This window comes from Juglans microcarpa x Juglans regia, chromosome 1S (assembly GCF_004785595.1).
Source record: "Juglans microcarpa x Juglans regia isolate MS1-56 chromosome 1S, Jm3101_v1.0, whole genome shotgun sequence".
In the NCBI taxonomy this organism is placed as follows: Eukaryota; Viridiplantae; Streptophyta; class Magnoliopsida; order Fagales; family Juglandaceae; genus Juglans; species Juglans microcarpa x Juglans regia.
In genome coordinates, this window is record NC_054595.1 from 15,827,610 (window position 1) to 15,841,025 (window position 13,416).

Genomic DNA, 13,416 nt, shown 5'->3' on the forward strand with positions numbered 1-13,416 from the left:
AGACTATAGATTTCTTAGCATACAAATCAGGTATATAACATTAAGGTTTAAATAGTGAATTATGATGAAAGTTGAATAAAATATTATTAAAATATTTTTTTTTAATATTATTATTATTTTAAGATTTGAAAAAGTTAAATTATTTATCATATTTTATGTAAAAATTTAAAAAAATTATAATAATTAAATGAAATAAGTTAAAAAATAAGTTTGAGACTTTAGTATCCAAACCGGATAATTTTTGAACACTAGTAGCCTCCGGGGAAAAGAAATCCCTATATCTCATCAGTTTTGTGACATAATCAATGCCAGTGACAACTGCAAACCAAATTGACAATGTAGCAGGTGAAGTACGGTAGTTTCCAACGACAAAAAGAAGGCATTTCCCACATTTAGAAGATCTGCTTCAAGAATATACAGACCACTGATGAAACAGTAGAAAGGCTGGAACATGTAGATAAACTTGACAAATAAGAAAAGAAAAAAGTTTCCATTTCAGTAAGGACACGTCCTACTATTCAGCCAATATTAGTCATCATCCATTCTATATCTTGCCGCATGTTACCCTCCAAGGGTAACGAGTCTACATTGCCAAATAAGGGCCTTGGTCTCTTCTTCAAAGCAGCAGCCTGCAAACTTACACCCATCGGAGAAACTGGGCTCCCAGTTGATGTCAAGCAGCTTTCAACAGAGCAGTCGCCAATGCGAGCAGGCAGATTACAAGTGTTATTATTCTCTAAAGCTGAAGCAATTTCAGACAACGAGGGAATTTTCATGGTCTCGAGTGGAGCCAGTACTAGACGGTCATTGGAAACCTTGATTGCCAGTGCCGAGAGCTCTTCCCTAGTAGCTTCAAGCCCAGCAGATTCAGCAGCCTGATCATTCAGAGCATTGCAAGCCTTCTCCAGTATTGACTGCAGGTATTTTCCTTGCGCTTCAATCCGAAGTTGCAGATGACGCTGCACCTGTTTTGAAGAAAACCATTAAGGCTCTATCCGTAAAAATTATTGAGTTCTACTACTTACAAGCCGTTGTGTAAACACATCATCTATTGTGGGATCCATTACAATTAAAAAAAAAGTCAAAAAAGAAATACTAATTTATATTAGCTGATGTGGCAAGCTTCCATATCAATGGTATGCCTAGTGTCAACAGGCAAGCTTGCAAATAGTATTTTTAAGATTGTTTAGGCCATGGCCCTCACATTGAGGTTGTCCAAGTGTAAAAATGTGCCACATTATACGAGACTAGCATGCCATGACCTGGGTTTTTTCAAGCAGAATGTGGTTTAGTGGTTCATGAGGCAAATGCCAAATTAGTATACCATAAAACACGTCTCTGACTCTATAGAGAATCTCATGGATCAACCTGCACATGTTCAGGCAACCCGTATCGACTTCCTTATACCTGTGTCGAGAGGATCAATTTTGCATCCTTTACACGGCAATTTCATATACACATCTCAAATGACCACACCCCTTTTTCCTCCATGACATGGCCTTCCCATATTTTTTATGCAAAAACATACTTCTAATGTTTTAGCAATGCAATTGAAAACTCAGGTAGCAATTTTTTTATTAAAAATAAGGAGATCCAAAAGCGGTATTTCAGGTTAAGGACACATTTGTTCAGTGAGTTGCATTTGGCTTGGTTCATTGGGAAGTTTTATCCAAGATGAAGTAAAAGCTATTATGTTAAAGCCTTGAAGTTTGAAAAAAAAATCTCACAAGTGGTTTGTTGTCTTTTGACTTCTTTATGGCTCATCCATGCCAGTGGATAACCAATTGCCAGCATGGGGAAACTCATTTATGCTAATCTAAAAACTTAATTAGCTACATTACATTAGCCAACAAGAGAAAGAACACCAACCTCCAGCTGCTCATGCAGTCTTCGCTGGACTTCCATTTGTACCCGCAATGCCTCAGTAACTTGGTAACCACTGTTTGAAGGATGAAAATGCATCATGGATTTACAATTCTGCGTACGAAAAGGAAAAGGATTGAAGATTCATGGCAGAAGGAAATGATGACTTACTCATTCAGGTCTTGCGCTAGCATTCTTGAAGATGGCGATAAAGATGAGCCAGTGTCCAGACTTTCAGCCATGCATGAAGCTGCAATTCCAAATGCAAACTGCTAATCAATAAGAAGTTCAAATGCCAATAATTTTGACCAGTATCATCTGTATGGAAAATAATAATCTGCTTCCAGCAAAGTTGCACCCCACCCTAAAGCATTATTATGGTTCAGCACATCAAATAAATGGAAAAGACCAATTTACATTTAAGATGAACTAACTTATCCAGACACATGCATATTCTTAAAACCTAATCACATGCATAGTAAAAAAGAGGCATTTCACAGCTATCTTAACACTTCTGAAAAGAACATTTTTATTTCTCAGCCATAAATAAATGAAACCTTTTTTATTTCTCTCCATCAGTGTGTTATTTTTGCTAGAGAAGCCAACAATTGGGAAGTGGATCTCTTCTCATCATTTTTTGATCAGCTGTATTGAGTCTGGTGGGAAGCAACAATGATGATAGATTGATATGCGGCTCATCTAAGAAAGGAGTTTACATTGTGAAGTCTCTCTACAATGTCCTATGTGCTCATGATAAGACCTCTTCCCCATGGAAGCTTATTTGGAGGAACAAGGCTCCCCCTCAGATGAATTTCTTTGTGTGACATTGGGGAGAATTCTTACATTGGATAATGTGAGGAAGAAGGGTATTGTAGCAATCATAGGTGTTGTATGTGTAAGAAGAATGAGGAAACAATGGATAGCCTTTTCTTGCATTGTGAGGTTGCTAGTGCTTTATGGAATACGGTTTTTTGCCTATTTGGAATAGGGTGGGCGATGCCTTCCCTGGTATGGGATCTCCTAGCAAGTTGGAAAGCACGGTTTAAGAGAATCAATGTGTATTATTGTGGAAGATGGTGTTATAGCTCAAGTACTCCTTTCCTAATACTCTGCATTATTGGATAGTGATCCACAATAGCAGGGTTTTCTATTTCTACACTCCATCAATTGTTAGTACTTTTTCCTTTTGCTGGTTAGGTGGATCTCTTGTATACTTCCCATGTATTAGGGTTTCATCCTCTTTATTTATATATAAATTTTTCTCATACTTTTCAAAAAACATTTATGTGACAAAACATGCCCAAAAGTTCTACCCTGGTTTTTTCCATGGGCTCTTTTTGTTGGACCTTGTCATAATGTTCTGGTAGTTTCCTTCTATTAAAACTTATTCTCTTCGTACACTGTTCTTTCCTTTCATTTCCGATGGAGGTTACAGGCGTTTGAAGGTGTTCTTTCTAGCATTATTGGAAGGAAAATGTCTTCCACAAAATGTGTTATTATCGAATCTAAGTTGTTTGAGATGATTAGGGATGGACATTATGTGCACTTAATCGAGAAAGGATGGAAAGTTGTAAAAAATATAAGCTTGGGGCTAGAAACAATTCGTTGGTTTTCTAAAGCCTTGGAGGAGAGTCTGAAGGCTACGAGAAAGGGTTTCTACACTGCTCATTGGGATGGGGTCAGGGGTTATATTGCATAACGTTTCTCCAATTCCAGGGGTGTTTACATGGCTTTGGTGGAATATGGTAGGGGGGAGTTTCATCCTCATACCAAGGGACAGGGATGGAGTGGGCTGGAGGAAAATAGTGGTGGCATTGAAGGAAGCTGGAAGAGATGGAGGTTCTAAGTGGTTGTTACCACCAGTGGCAACGTCGCAAACTACAAATCCTCGGTCGTACAAGGAGGTTTTCCAAGGTAGCAAAGAGATGGAGAGGCCTCGGGACATGAAGTGCGCAAAGATAGTAGGTCTGTCTAGGTCAAGTGGCGCCACTAATTTGGTAGATGTTTAGCACCGCAAGGGGGGCCACAGAGACGTTGCTGGCTTGAAAGAGGAAAATTTGCTGCAGATATTGTCTGAAATGGAAAGTCATCTGGGAGAGCTAAATGATAAAGTAACTTGGCTAAAATGGTGTGTTGTGGAGCAAGGAGAGGTGGGCTCAGGTTTGGGCCTAGGCTGTGGACTGAGATCAAAAGACTTGAGGGGCAACATAGTGGGCTCAAGTGACAGGGGTTAGGCCCAGCCCAGCGAGCCCAACGGAAAGGGCAAGGGCAAGGCGTTGGGCCCAAAAGATGGGACTCAACCCACGGGAAGGGTTTCTTTCCAAAAGAAGTTAGGCCCGGTTTAAAGGAGACAACTACAGGCGGAAGCTGGCCTATCAGCGAGTGGGGCTGAGCCACCGTCGCCAACGAGGACTCAAGAAACCTTGGCGAAGGTTGTCAAACCACCGGCGAAGGCTACGACGCCAGTGGTAACTTTAACAAAGCATGGTGTCATCAATTTGTGCAACTCTGACATCATATATGCCCTCAACACATCGGTATCTACCCAAAATGGTGCGACGGTGGTTGTCGGCGCATCCACGACGACAACACAGTGGATTAGATCACTGGGGAATGAAGTTTTAGTAAAGGAGGCTGCGAATCCAATCGTTGGGTCCATTTCTCGTGTGGGCAGCTTCAAGATGCAGCATCAGTGGCTGCACAGACCTCTTCGCTAGCTGCCGGCGACTCCCTTGGAATGACTCAGGTAATGGTTCTGACGCCAGAGGTGGTAGAGGGGGATTTGGAGACTTGGGAGGCTGAAAAGGAGGTGTTTTTTCGGAAGGATTTAGAGGAAGGGGAGTTGGAAGAGAATCTAGCAGGGGGTGTCTTAATCAAGAAGCGATCTTGAATATTTCGTATAAAGGAGACATTACGATGGAAATTTCTCCATTGTTAAGTGAGCTGACTTTGCCAGAGGAGGGAATGTGGCTGCTAGAAATGGTTGCGGGGGTTGATGGAGGTATAGGAGTATCAACAGAGGTATTGAAGGGTGCTATGCAGATGGATTGTTATTTAGAGATTGTGGTCAGCGAGGTAGAGGGTGACAGGGAAGACGTGGGCAGTCCTATCTAGTTATATCTCTCCAAAGCTAGCTTACAGATTAACGTCGGACAGGGTGCTAAAAAAGGTGAAGGAAGTACAAGAGTGTGTGGGGATATCTTGTGTTGGGTTTGAAGAGCAGTTTAAGGCTCTTCTAATTGCAATTGAAGCAGGAAGATCCATGGCCCTGAAATCAGCAATAAACAGGACAGGGAGTTTATACGTTTACAAAGTTCTATTAATTACGATAACAAGGAGGGAAGTGTGGGGAAGGAGAGGTTGAAAGGGCGGGGGGCATGGTCATCTAATGAAGCCTAAAATCCTTTCTTGGAATGTAAGGGGGATCAAGAACGTTAACAAAAGTCTTTGCATTAGATCCCTTCTTCACAGCTGAAAAATTGACATTGTGTGCTTTCAAGAGACTAAGTTGAGTTGTATTGATAGAAATATTATTTGTAGTTTGTGGAGTTGCTCTTTTGTGGAGTGGTGTTATCTAGCTTCATTGGGTGCTTCAGGAGGTGTGTTGTTGATGTGAGATAAGAGAGTGTTGGAGTTGGTAGAGGATTGTATTGGGTAGTATTTAGTGGTTGTATCTCTCAAGAACATTGAGGATGGGTGGAGGTGGGCTTTTGCAGGTGTGTATGGGCCTAATGTGGATAGAGATAGAAGTTATCTGTGGGAGGAATTGGCGGTTTTGTATTCCTTATGGGATTTACCTTGGTATTTATGTGGAGATTTTAATATTGTTCGGTTCCCTAGTAAAAGGGCTGGGGCATCTATGTCGACAGGGCTATGGAAGATTTCTCGGAGCTGATTTTTCATTTGAATCTTGTGAACCTTCCTTTAGTAGGAGGGCTTATACTTGGTCCAATAGGAGAGGGTGGTCAAGATGGGATAGATTTCTAGTCTCTTTTTCTTGGGAAACACACTTCCCGGATTTATGTCAAAAGAGGTTGCCACATGTATGTTCTGATCACTTCCCAATTTTCTTGATTATGGTGGCATTCATGGTGGTAGGCGTTATTTCAAATTTGAGAATATGTGGCTTTATGCTGAAGGATTTATAGAGAAGGTAAGGACTTGGTGGGCTAATTATTCTTTTGATGGTACCCCTAGCTTTATTGTGGCGGGTAAATTTAAAGCCCTTAAGACCGATTTAAGAATTGGAATGATGAAGTTTTTAGACATACGGAAGTGCAGAAAAATCTTCTTTGGGACGAGTTGCATGCATTGGAGGATAAGGAGGATAATGAGGAGTCTTTGTTAAGAAAGAACGCGGTTGTGGCTGAAATTGAGAAGGTTTGTTGATGGAAGAAATATCTTGGAGGTAAAAATCTAGGACACTTTGGTTGAAGGAGCAGGTCAAATGCAACAATGTGGCGGATGATACCTTTGTGCTTAATGTGGTGTTTGATGGACGGAAATGAATGATAGGTGTTTTAACAACAAGGAGCATGCAGCGGGGGAAATCTGGAGTTTATTTGTATTCTCTCTTTTACAGTGGTTTTCTGCTATTGTACTAAATGGTGGGAATGTTCATGAGTTTTTGTCTACTTTTCAGCTTTCTAGAATATAATTAGGTGTCTCATTTTGTATACTTCCTGTGTACATGGGCTTTGCCAAATTTCATTCGATTCAATAAAGTTTCTTACTTATCAAAAAACAAAAAAGTTTCCTTCTATTCAGTAAGATGTCATCAAGGTATTAAAAAATCTCAGTGTAACAAACATGGTTTCCTTGAGGTAAATAGAATGTGCAAAATTCAAATTTCAATGAAGATTTGAGGTAAATACCATCCTTAGAGCTTTCAATTGACTCCTTGCAAGATTGTTTCCCCAAGCGGTATTTCTGCAAGAATAAGGCATAAAGACTAAAAGTTGTGAATAAGGCATCAGGAGGTGATTGAAGACAAGAATTACTATGAGTTCAGATTTCAGAATCATGAACTCTAATATCTTTTTATCACCCAAGCCTCAAACACTTATCATCTATGTCCTTCTCCCTTCATTTGGATCATTGTGCCAATAAAAAGGAGAAAAAAAGGTGGAAGATCGTGCCCGATTGAAATAGTATGATAATAACAAACCTGAAGATGTGATTTCAAGTGATAAAGGGTGAGCCCTTTTACTCCCATTGTTCTCATAATAGTCTTAGGTGTTGCTTCTGCAATGCACATCAACATGGCACCCCAGAGGTTAATCAACAGTTTATCAAGAATTCAAAAGTCTAAAAAAAGAAGCTAGCTGTCATATGGCATAGAGGCATTGACCAAACAAAAGCAGACATGCAGAGCTGGGTGCAATATAAATCTATAAATCACCCAAGCCTGAACAAATTTTCATCAACTAAGTTTTCATATATTTCTATTAGAATTAATAAGTAGAATTTCTACTTGATCATAATCCAAGACTGGAGCAGGAGATAACGTCCCTTCCCAAATTAGGGCATACCAGAGCTTAAAATTTGTTTTTCAGCATAAGATCAAGGGCAGCTTCAATGTCACTGAGTAACCAATAAACTATGCTAAGGACACAAAAGACTTGACAGTCTCCCAACGTGTTTCAATTGAACTCAAGAACCAGTCTAGAAAACAAATTTGGTAGTAGAATTAGGAAACTGCCACACATCAAAGCTGATATGATTTGATATGACTACATTTAGATGGCTACATCAATCCTGGAAACTAAAATGTGGTAATAGCTTTTGATAAATTTTAGAATAGAGAACATCGAACAGTCTGTTAAGTTGTTAACTTCAGGTAACTTAAAAGGGCCTCTTGTATGTATTGATTTCTAACTAGATGTTTTCTCTTGTATACATCCAGTGTACTGGGCTACGCCTATTTCTCTATACATATTAATAAAATTTCTTCTGCTTATCAAAAACAAGAAAGGAAAAAAAAAAATCTATATATTTGGTGTTAGAATATATAGTGATAGTTGACACAACCAGTTTACCCATTCAAGTGAAATTTGGAACATTTCATCACAGATATCAAAGGGCAACAGGGCTTTTCTTGAACTTCAACAAATCTATGTATTTGGTGTTAGAATACATTCTTGTAGTGCATTCAGCCTATTAATAAACCTGGCAGTTTGTGTTGAACATGGTCAACAACCACATCAGACATGTTTGCATCTTAGTGGCTGGCAATGCTAAGTTTATAGTTCTTGCCTGTGTCCTTCCAAAATTTATCCTTCCAGCTGCTTCTCTTTTCCCATATTTTCACTAAATTACCTGAACTTTTTGCTAAATTAAACATGATCAAGTGCACAAGTAGTCTTAAATTGACCAAAATCATTCTTTTATTCACTTTAAGAAGATTAATCGCACAGAATAGCCATAACATCTCATCATTTGATCATCCCATCAAAGTTTTTAAGGGAATATCCTCTGCAATATCCCCCTCCACATTGACAATTTGTGTCAATAATGATAATAGTCACACTTGTCACCTGCAACCACTGCCCACTCTCTTCTGTTTCTAGTTTTCTTCTTCAACCTCCAATTTGGTTACCCTCTCTTTTACATGTAGATGGTCCAATTTAAAGAAAATAAAATATTATACACTTTTTCATATCTAAATAAGAATTTTACGAAAATGCTAGTAGTCAGGGTGGCAGGTATTGCAGAGACAGTAGTGCCATTAGTGATGGGCCATGGTGGTGACTATGTAAGCAACAATAACTTCATGGAAAAGTGATAGAGGGTAGCTTCATCATTGAAGCAGCATAGTGATGCTTCTGATGCTGATTAGGCTGGAAACCATGATGATGGAAGATTGACTTCCAGCTATTGTACATTAGTTGGTATTTAGTAACATGGAGGAGCAAGAAGCAGAATGCAGTGGCCCGATCGAGTGCAGAGCCTGAATATAGAGCTATGGTTCATACAGCCAGTGAAATGATGTGGGTAACATCTCTTTTGCAAGAGATGATCTTCATTATATCTGGCACCATGAGGATGTATTGTGATAAGCAGCTATCTACATTTCTAGTAATCAAGTGTTCCAAGAAAAAACCAAGCATATTGAAGTTGATTGTCATTTCATTAGGGACATGGTACTGAAATAACAATAGGAAAATTCTACAAATCTCACTCCCTTCCCACTTCCATCCCACTAAGATGAGGTGGCATTATCCATCAACTTTCGAATTTTTTTTAAATAAAAGATGATACAAGGATGATAAAAGTATCACATTTTATGTAGTGTGATGAAAGTGTAACGAGAGTGTGGTATTAGCATACTGACTAATGATGACGATAATAATAATTACAATAATAATAATAATGTCTAGGACAATAAGATTGAGACCTAGTGACTCGCAAATTGGTCAGGCTTTTGTGACAGTCCATTTGCTTGCAGTTGGGAAACTATGTTAATAACGGAGTCAATCATAATTTCTGTCTTTTTTTGGCTTATAATGTTTTTAGTTTGTTAATGACAAGAACTGAGAACAAATAGTATCGCACATATTCATAAGTCTGTTTGTACCGAGTTTATAGAGTATAGAGAGCGTAGTAAGGTTGCAAAGTCGGACACTAGGATTTGCACAGTAAACCTCATACTACCATTGAACACCATATCAACACAGACCCAAAGTCCTCTGGAGAGAGAGAGAGAGAGAGAGAGAGAGAGAGAGAGAGAGAAGACTAGCTAGTAGTATAACTGACAGAAATCAGAACCGATAATGACAATAATAACAAGGATAAAAAAAAAAAATGGAAAATATGCTGTCAAGCTTGAAAATACAAGGAAAATGGTGGCAATAGTAATTTCCTGCCAAGAAAGAAAATCACACACCTATAATTACTTAAGCTCAACACAACCCAAAACTTAAACAACAACAACAAAAACGCTTAAGCGCCAAGATTCTTTAACCAATAACCATACCACAATCAAGAACCATAAAAACCCAGCATTTGTGAGTACCCATAGGAACCATGAAAAGAAAGAAAGAAATGAACTAGAAATACAAATAAGTCCAAGAATAATATTAATATAAGACTAGTAGTACTAAGTATACGCACTGTCGGGGCCACCGAGCTGGGTCACAGCGTCCACGAACCTCTCGTGGAGCTCCACAGTCCACCGGAGCCGGGGTTTCGGATCCGAGGTGAGGACCAAGCAAGCGTCGCCGGGTAGGTTCGTCCCGTCCAGAGTTCCCTGGAACTCGGCGTGCCCCACATCGAGCGGGAGAGAGTGAATGGCCGAGTACATTCCCGAAGGCTTCCCTGGAAACACCCAAGAATAAAGTTCGTTTCCCGAGAAAGTGAGGGGAGAAAAGCGAATAAATAAATCGAGAAAGTAGAAAGATCAGGTCATGGGATGGGAAGAGAGGGAAAATGGGTGCCTGAGTTCGGGGCTCGGAGCCCCGAATTGGTAAGAGGAGAGGAGAATAGAAAACAGTGTTGTCTGAGAAGAGAGAATATACATTGAGTGAATAAGGCATGCAGAGGCTGGACAGCGATGTCCTGTTGTGTCTCTTTCTCTTGTTTCTCTCTCTTATCTCTTTGTTTTTCTCTCTCTGCTGTCTTTCTCTGAGAGAGTGCGTGACTGTACCATCAGAAATTATTAACAATTTTCGAAAAATTAAGCCAATATATTTATCACATCACAATATACGTTATATTATTGATAATTAAAATTTGAGAATAACTTCAAATCTCTGTAAATTGTAGATTTTTACCTTAATGTTAATTTGGTTGTAAGACTCAGTTGAGATCAATTCAGTTTAATCTAATTTTAAACTGAATCTAATATTCAAATATCTAACTCTCAAATTATTAAACTCATCTCAATTCAAAATCTCCTTACACGTGGGACTCACAACTTTTTTTAACTCAACATATTTTTATACAAAGGACCCACAACCTTTTTCAATTTTTTATAAATAGTACTAAATTCATCTTAACATTCAAACAATCTAAACTCATTTTAGATGTGCCTCACATGACTCACTCCACATATTCAACTCATTACTATTTATAAAAAACTTTGCTCAAATCAACTCAGTTCAACTCAACATCCAAATGCAGCCTAGTAAAATTTTGACACGTGCTTTTTAAGAAGAGAAAAATACAATCGGTCTCAATCAACTCTCTCTCTCTTTCTCCCTCTCTCTCCCCTCTCTAGCCGAACGTCTGCTCGATGGTGATGAATTTGCATACATAGGCACAAATTGAGGTATGTCTCTAGCAGAATTTATAGCTAATATATTTCCATTTAACAGTAAGGGTGTTGAACCGGTCCGGTTTTTTCCGGATCCGGTCCGAAACCCTGAAATCCGGGTGCAGCCGGGCAGTTATCCGCCCGGATTACACCCAGGCGATTAAAAAAATTCTGGATCCGGTTAAGGATCCGGTTATCCGTAACCGGGTCCTTTAAAAAGAAAAAAACCGCCCCTTCTCTCGTCTTCGCTTCTCTCTTTGGGTCTCGAATTCTCTCTCGGTCTCGAATCCTCTTCTCTCTCTGGGTCTCGAATCCTCTCTCGGTCTCGAATCCGCTTCTCTCTCGCTTAGGGTTTGCAGCTTTCTCGTCTTCTCTAAGCTTCGAAGTCCTTTGCGCATCTGGGTGAGACACGCGGAGGCTACCATCGAAGGCTCTCTCTCTCTAAGCTCTTAAGGTACATTTCTTTGTACTTAGAGTTTTCTCCAAGCTTGTAACGATCAGAATAACAGCTTATTCCCCTTCGAAATACTGTGGATGGTGCTTACTAGTGACTGATGGATTGCCTTTGAGTCTCGTAGAGCATATCTTTTGTATGATAAATAGACCATTTGATCTGTAGTTCTCTGAAAATATAATGATCTACTTGCCTTATTTTGTTGTAATCATTTTCTTACCTTTATTTGTTTTTTGTTCATTTTATGTATTCTACATTTGAACATAGCTACTACATGAAATTTTATAATAATTTCAGTGAGGAGAATAAAATAGGGGAAGAAAGAACAAGAAGGAAAATAGAAATCTGTTTTATAACTTTCATTAGCCAATGCATGCTCCCTGTCAATTCACAAGTTTTATTATTTATTTTTTATATAATTAATTGTATGACTCTGTGTCTTAGATCGGTATCAAGATCCAGATCTGCATCTCCTGTCAAATCTTCCAGGTACCTAGGATTTACTCACACCGTTTGATCTATGCCTTGTGGTGCTGTTCTATTACCCATATCAATGATATTAACTTTAAAACATGCAAGCCAAGATCAAGATCAAGGTCAGGATCTCCTCTCCAGGTAATTGAACTCTAGGATTGCTTCGCAAAATTATATGTTGCATGCATGTTGGGACTTAGTTACTTTAGTAGGAGTCGCAACAGCGTGACCATTCATCTCCTTAGAACTTAGGCAGTGACTGCCCAAAACCAGACATGGTCGAGTATTAAAATGTCTTTTTGGCTGGCTGCATTGGGATGGAGTTATCTTTCCCGTAAATGTTTTGGCCTGATGATAATAATCTGTGATTTGAAATCACTGATTTCAACCTTGAAAAGATCTTTAAAGATGGGTCTTGAAGGTCTATCAAACTTGTGTATTTGAAAACCTCTATGGCACCCTACACGACTGCAGCATTTATCAGTTAACATCCTTTATGGGAAAGAAACATTGTGCATTCAAGTTAAACCTAATCTTCTACTCCAAGACTTTTTAAAGTCTGGTTGGCTGCTCAACATAGTGATTTGCATAAGGACAGTTTGATTGGATGAACATTTTGTTTATGGTATTACAGAGTACATGGATGCTAGTGGATGATGGGAAACTTTTTATTGCAAGCAGAAAGTATATGAACATGTTCTTGCCCTTCTAATGTTTATGTTTGTTAGATTAAACATTTTGTTGTCACTGGTTTCTATTTCCTTGGATTAGAGCATGTCGACCCGACCTTACTTCAATCTCCTCACTTGCTAATCAACCTCACCTCCCTCCCTCCCTTCCTTCCTCCTCCACTTCCTTACTATTTAATGGGATATATTGCAACAATGTTGATTAGTAATGTTCCATTGCATTTTTTTTTTACTCCTAAAATCTTGCATCGTGGTAGGACTTTAATATTGTGTCGAGTTTGGATAATTCTAGATTGGTTTATTTTCTTTATTGGAATAAGAGATGAACTCATGAAGAGTTATCACCAAGTTACAGTTTATCTTCCAAGGGCCCCCCCTTGATTCTCTCTTTATTTTGTAGAAGTCTGGTTGATGGGGGGTAACAATGTGCCAGGATTTGAGCCGGAAGTAGCAGCTGCCACAGAACCAGTAAACCTCAGGTAAAGGAGAAATTGAAATTAATGTTGGATTAGATCTATCTGGGTACCATGATGTCTTGGGAATAATGAATGGGAATTGTTGGGATTGTGCAGGATGTTTGTGGGGACATGGAATGTAGGAGGGAAATCGCCACAGGATGTTTCTCAAATAAGATCACGTTGTTTGGAGTTTCAAGATGTGAAGACTAATAAATTTGATCTTTG

General features: G+C 39.1%; 1 protein-coding gene across 1 annotated transcript; it reads right to left on the bottom strand.

The window, feature by feature from the left end:
• Positions 1-312: 312 nt before the first annotated feature.
• LOC121246123 (protein PHR1-LIKE 2-like) lies at positions 313-10,407 on the bottom strand. The gene is made up of 6 exons (XM_041144135.1): positions 9,976-10,407; positions 7,031-7,107; positions 6,738-6,792; positions 2,035-2,113; positions 1,870-1,939; positions 313-965 (listed from the first exon to the last, which is right to left on the bottom strand). Exons 1-6 carry the CDS (start codon positions 10,163-10,165, stop codon positions 519-521), a joined length of 918 nt encoding a protein of 305 aa, XP_041000069.1. The 5' UTR covers positions 10,166-10,407; the 3' UTR covers positions 313-518.
• Positions 10,408-13,416: the final 3,009 nt, after the last annotated feature.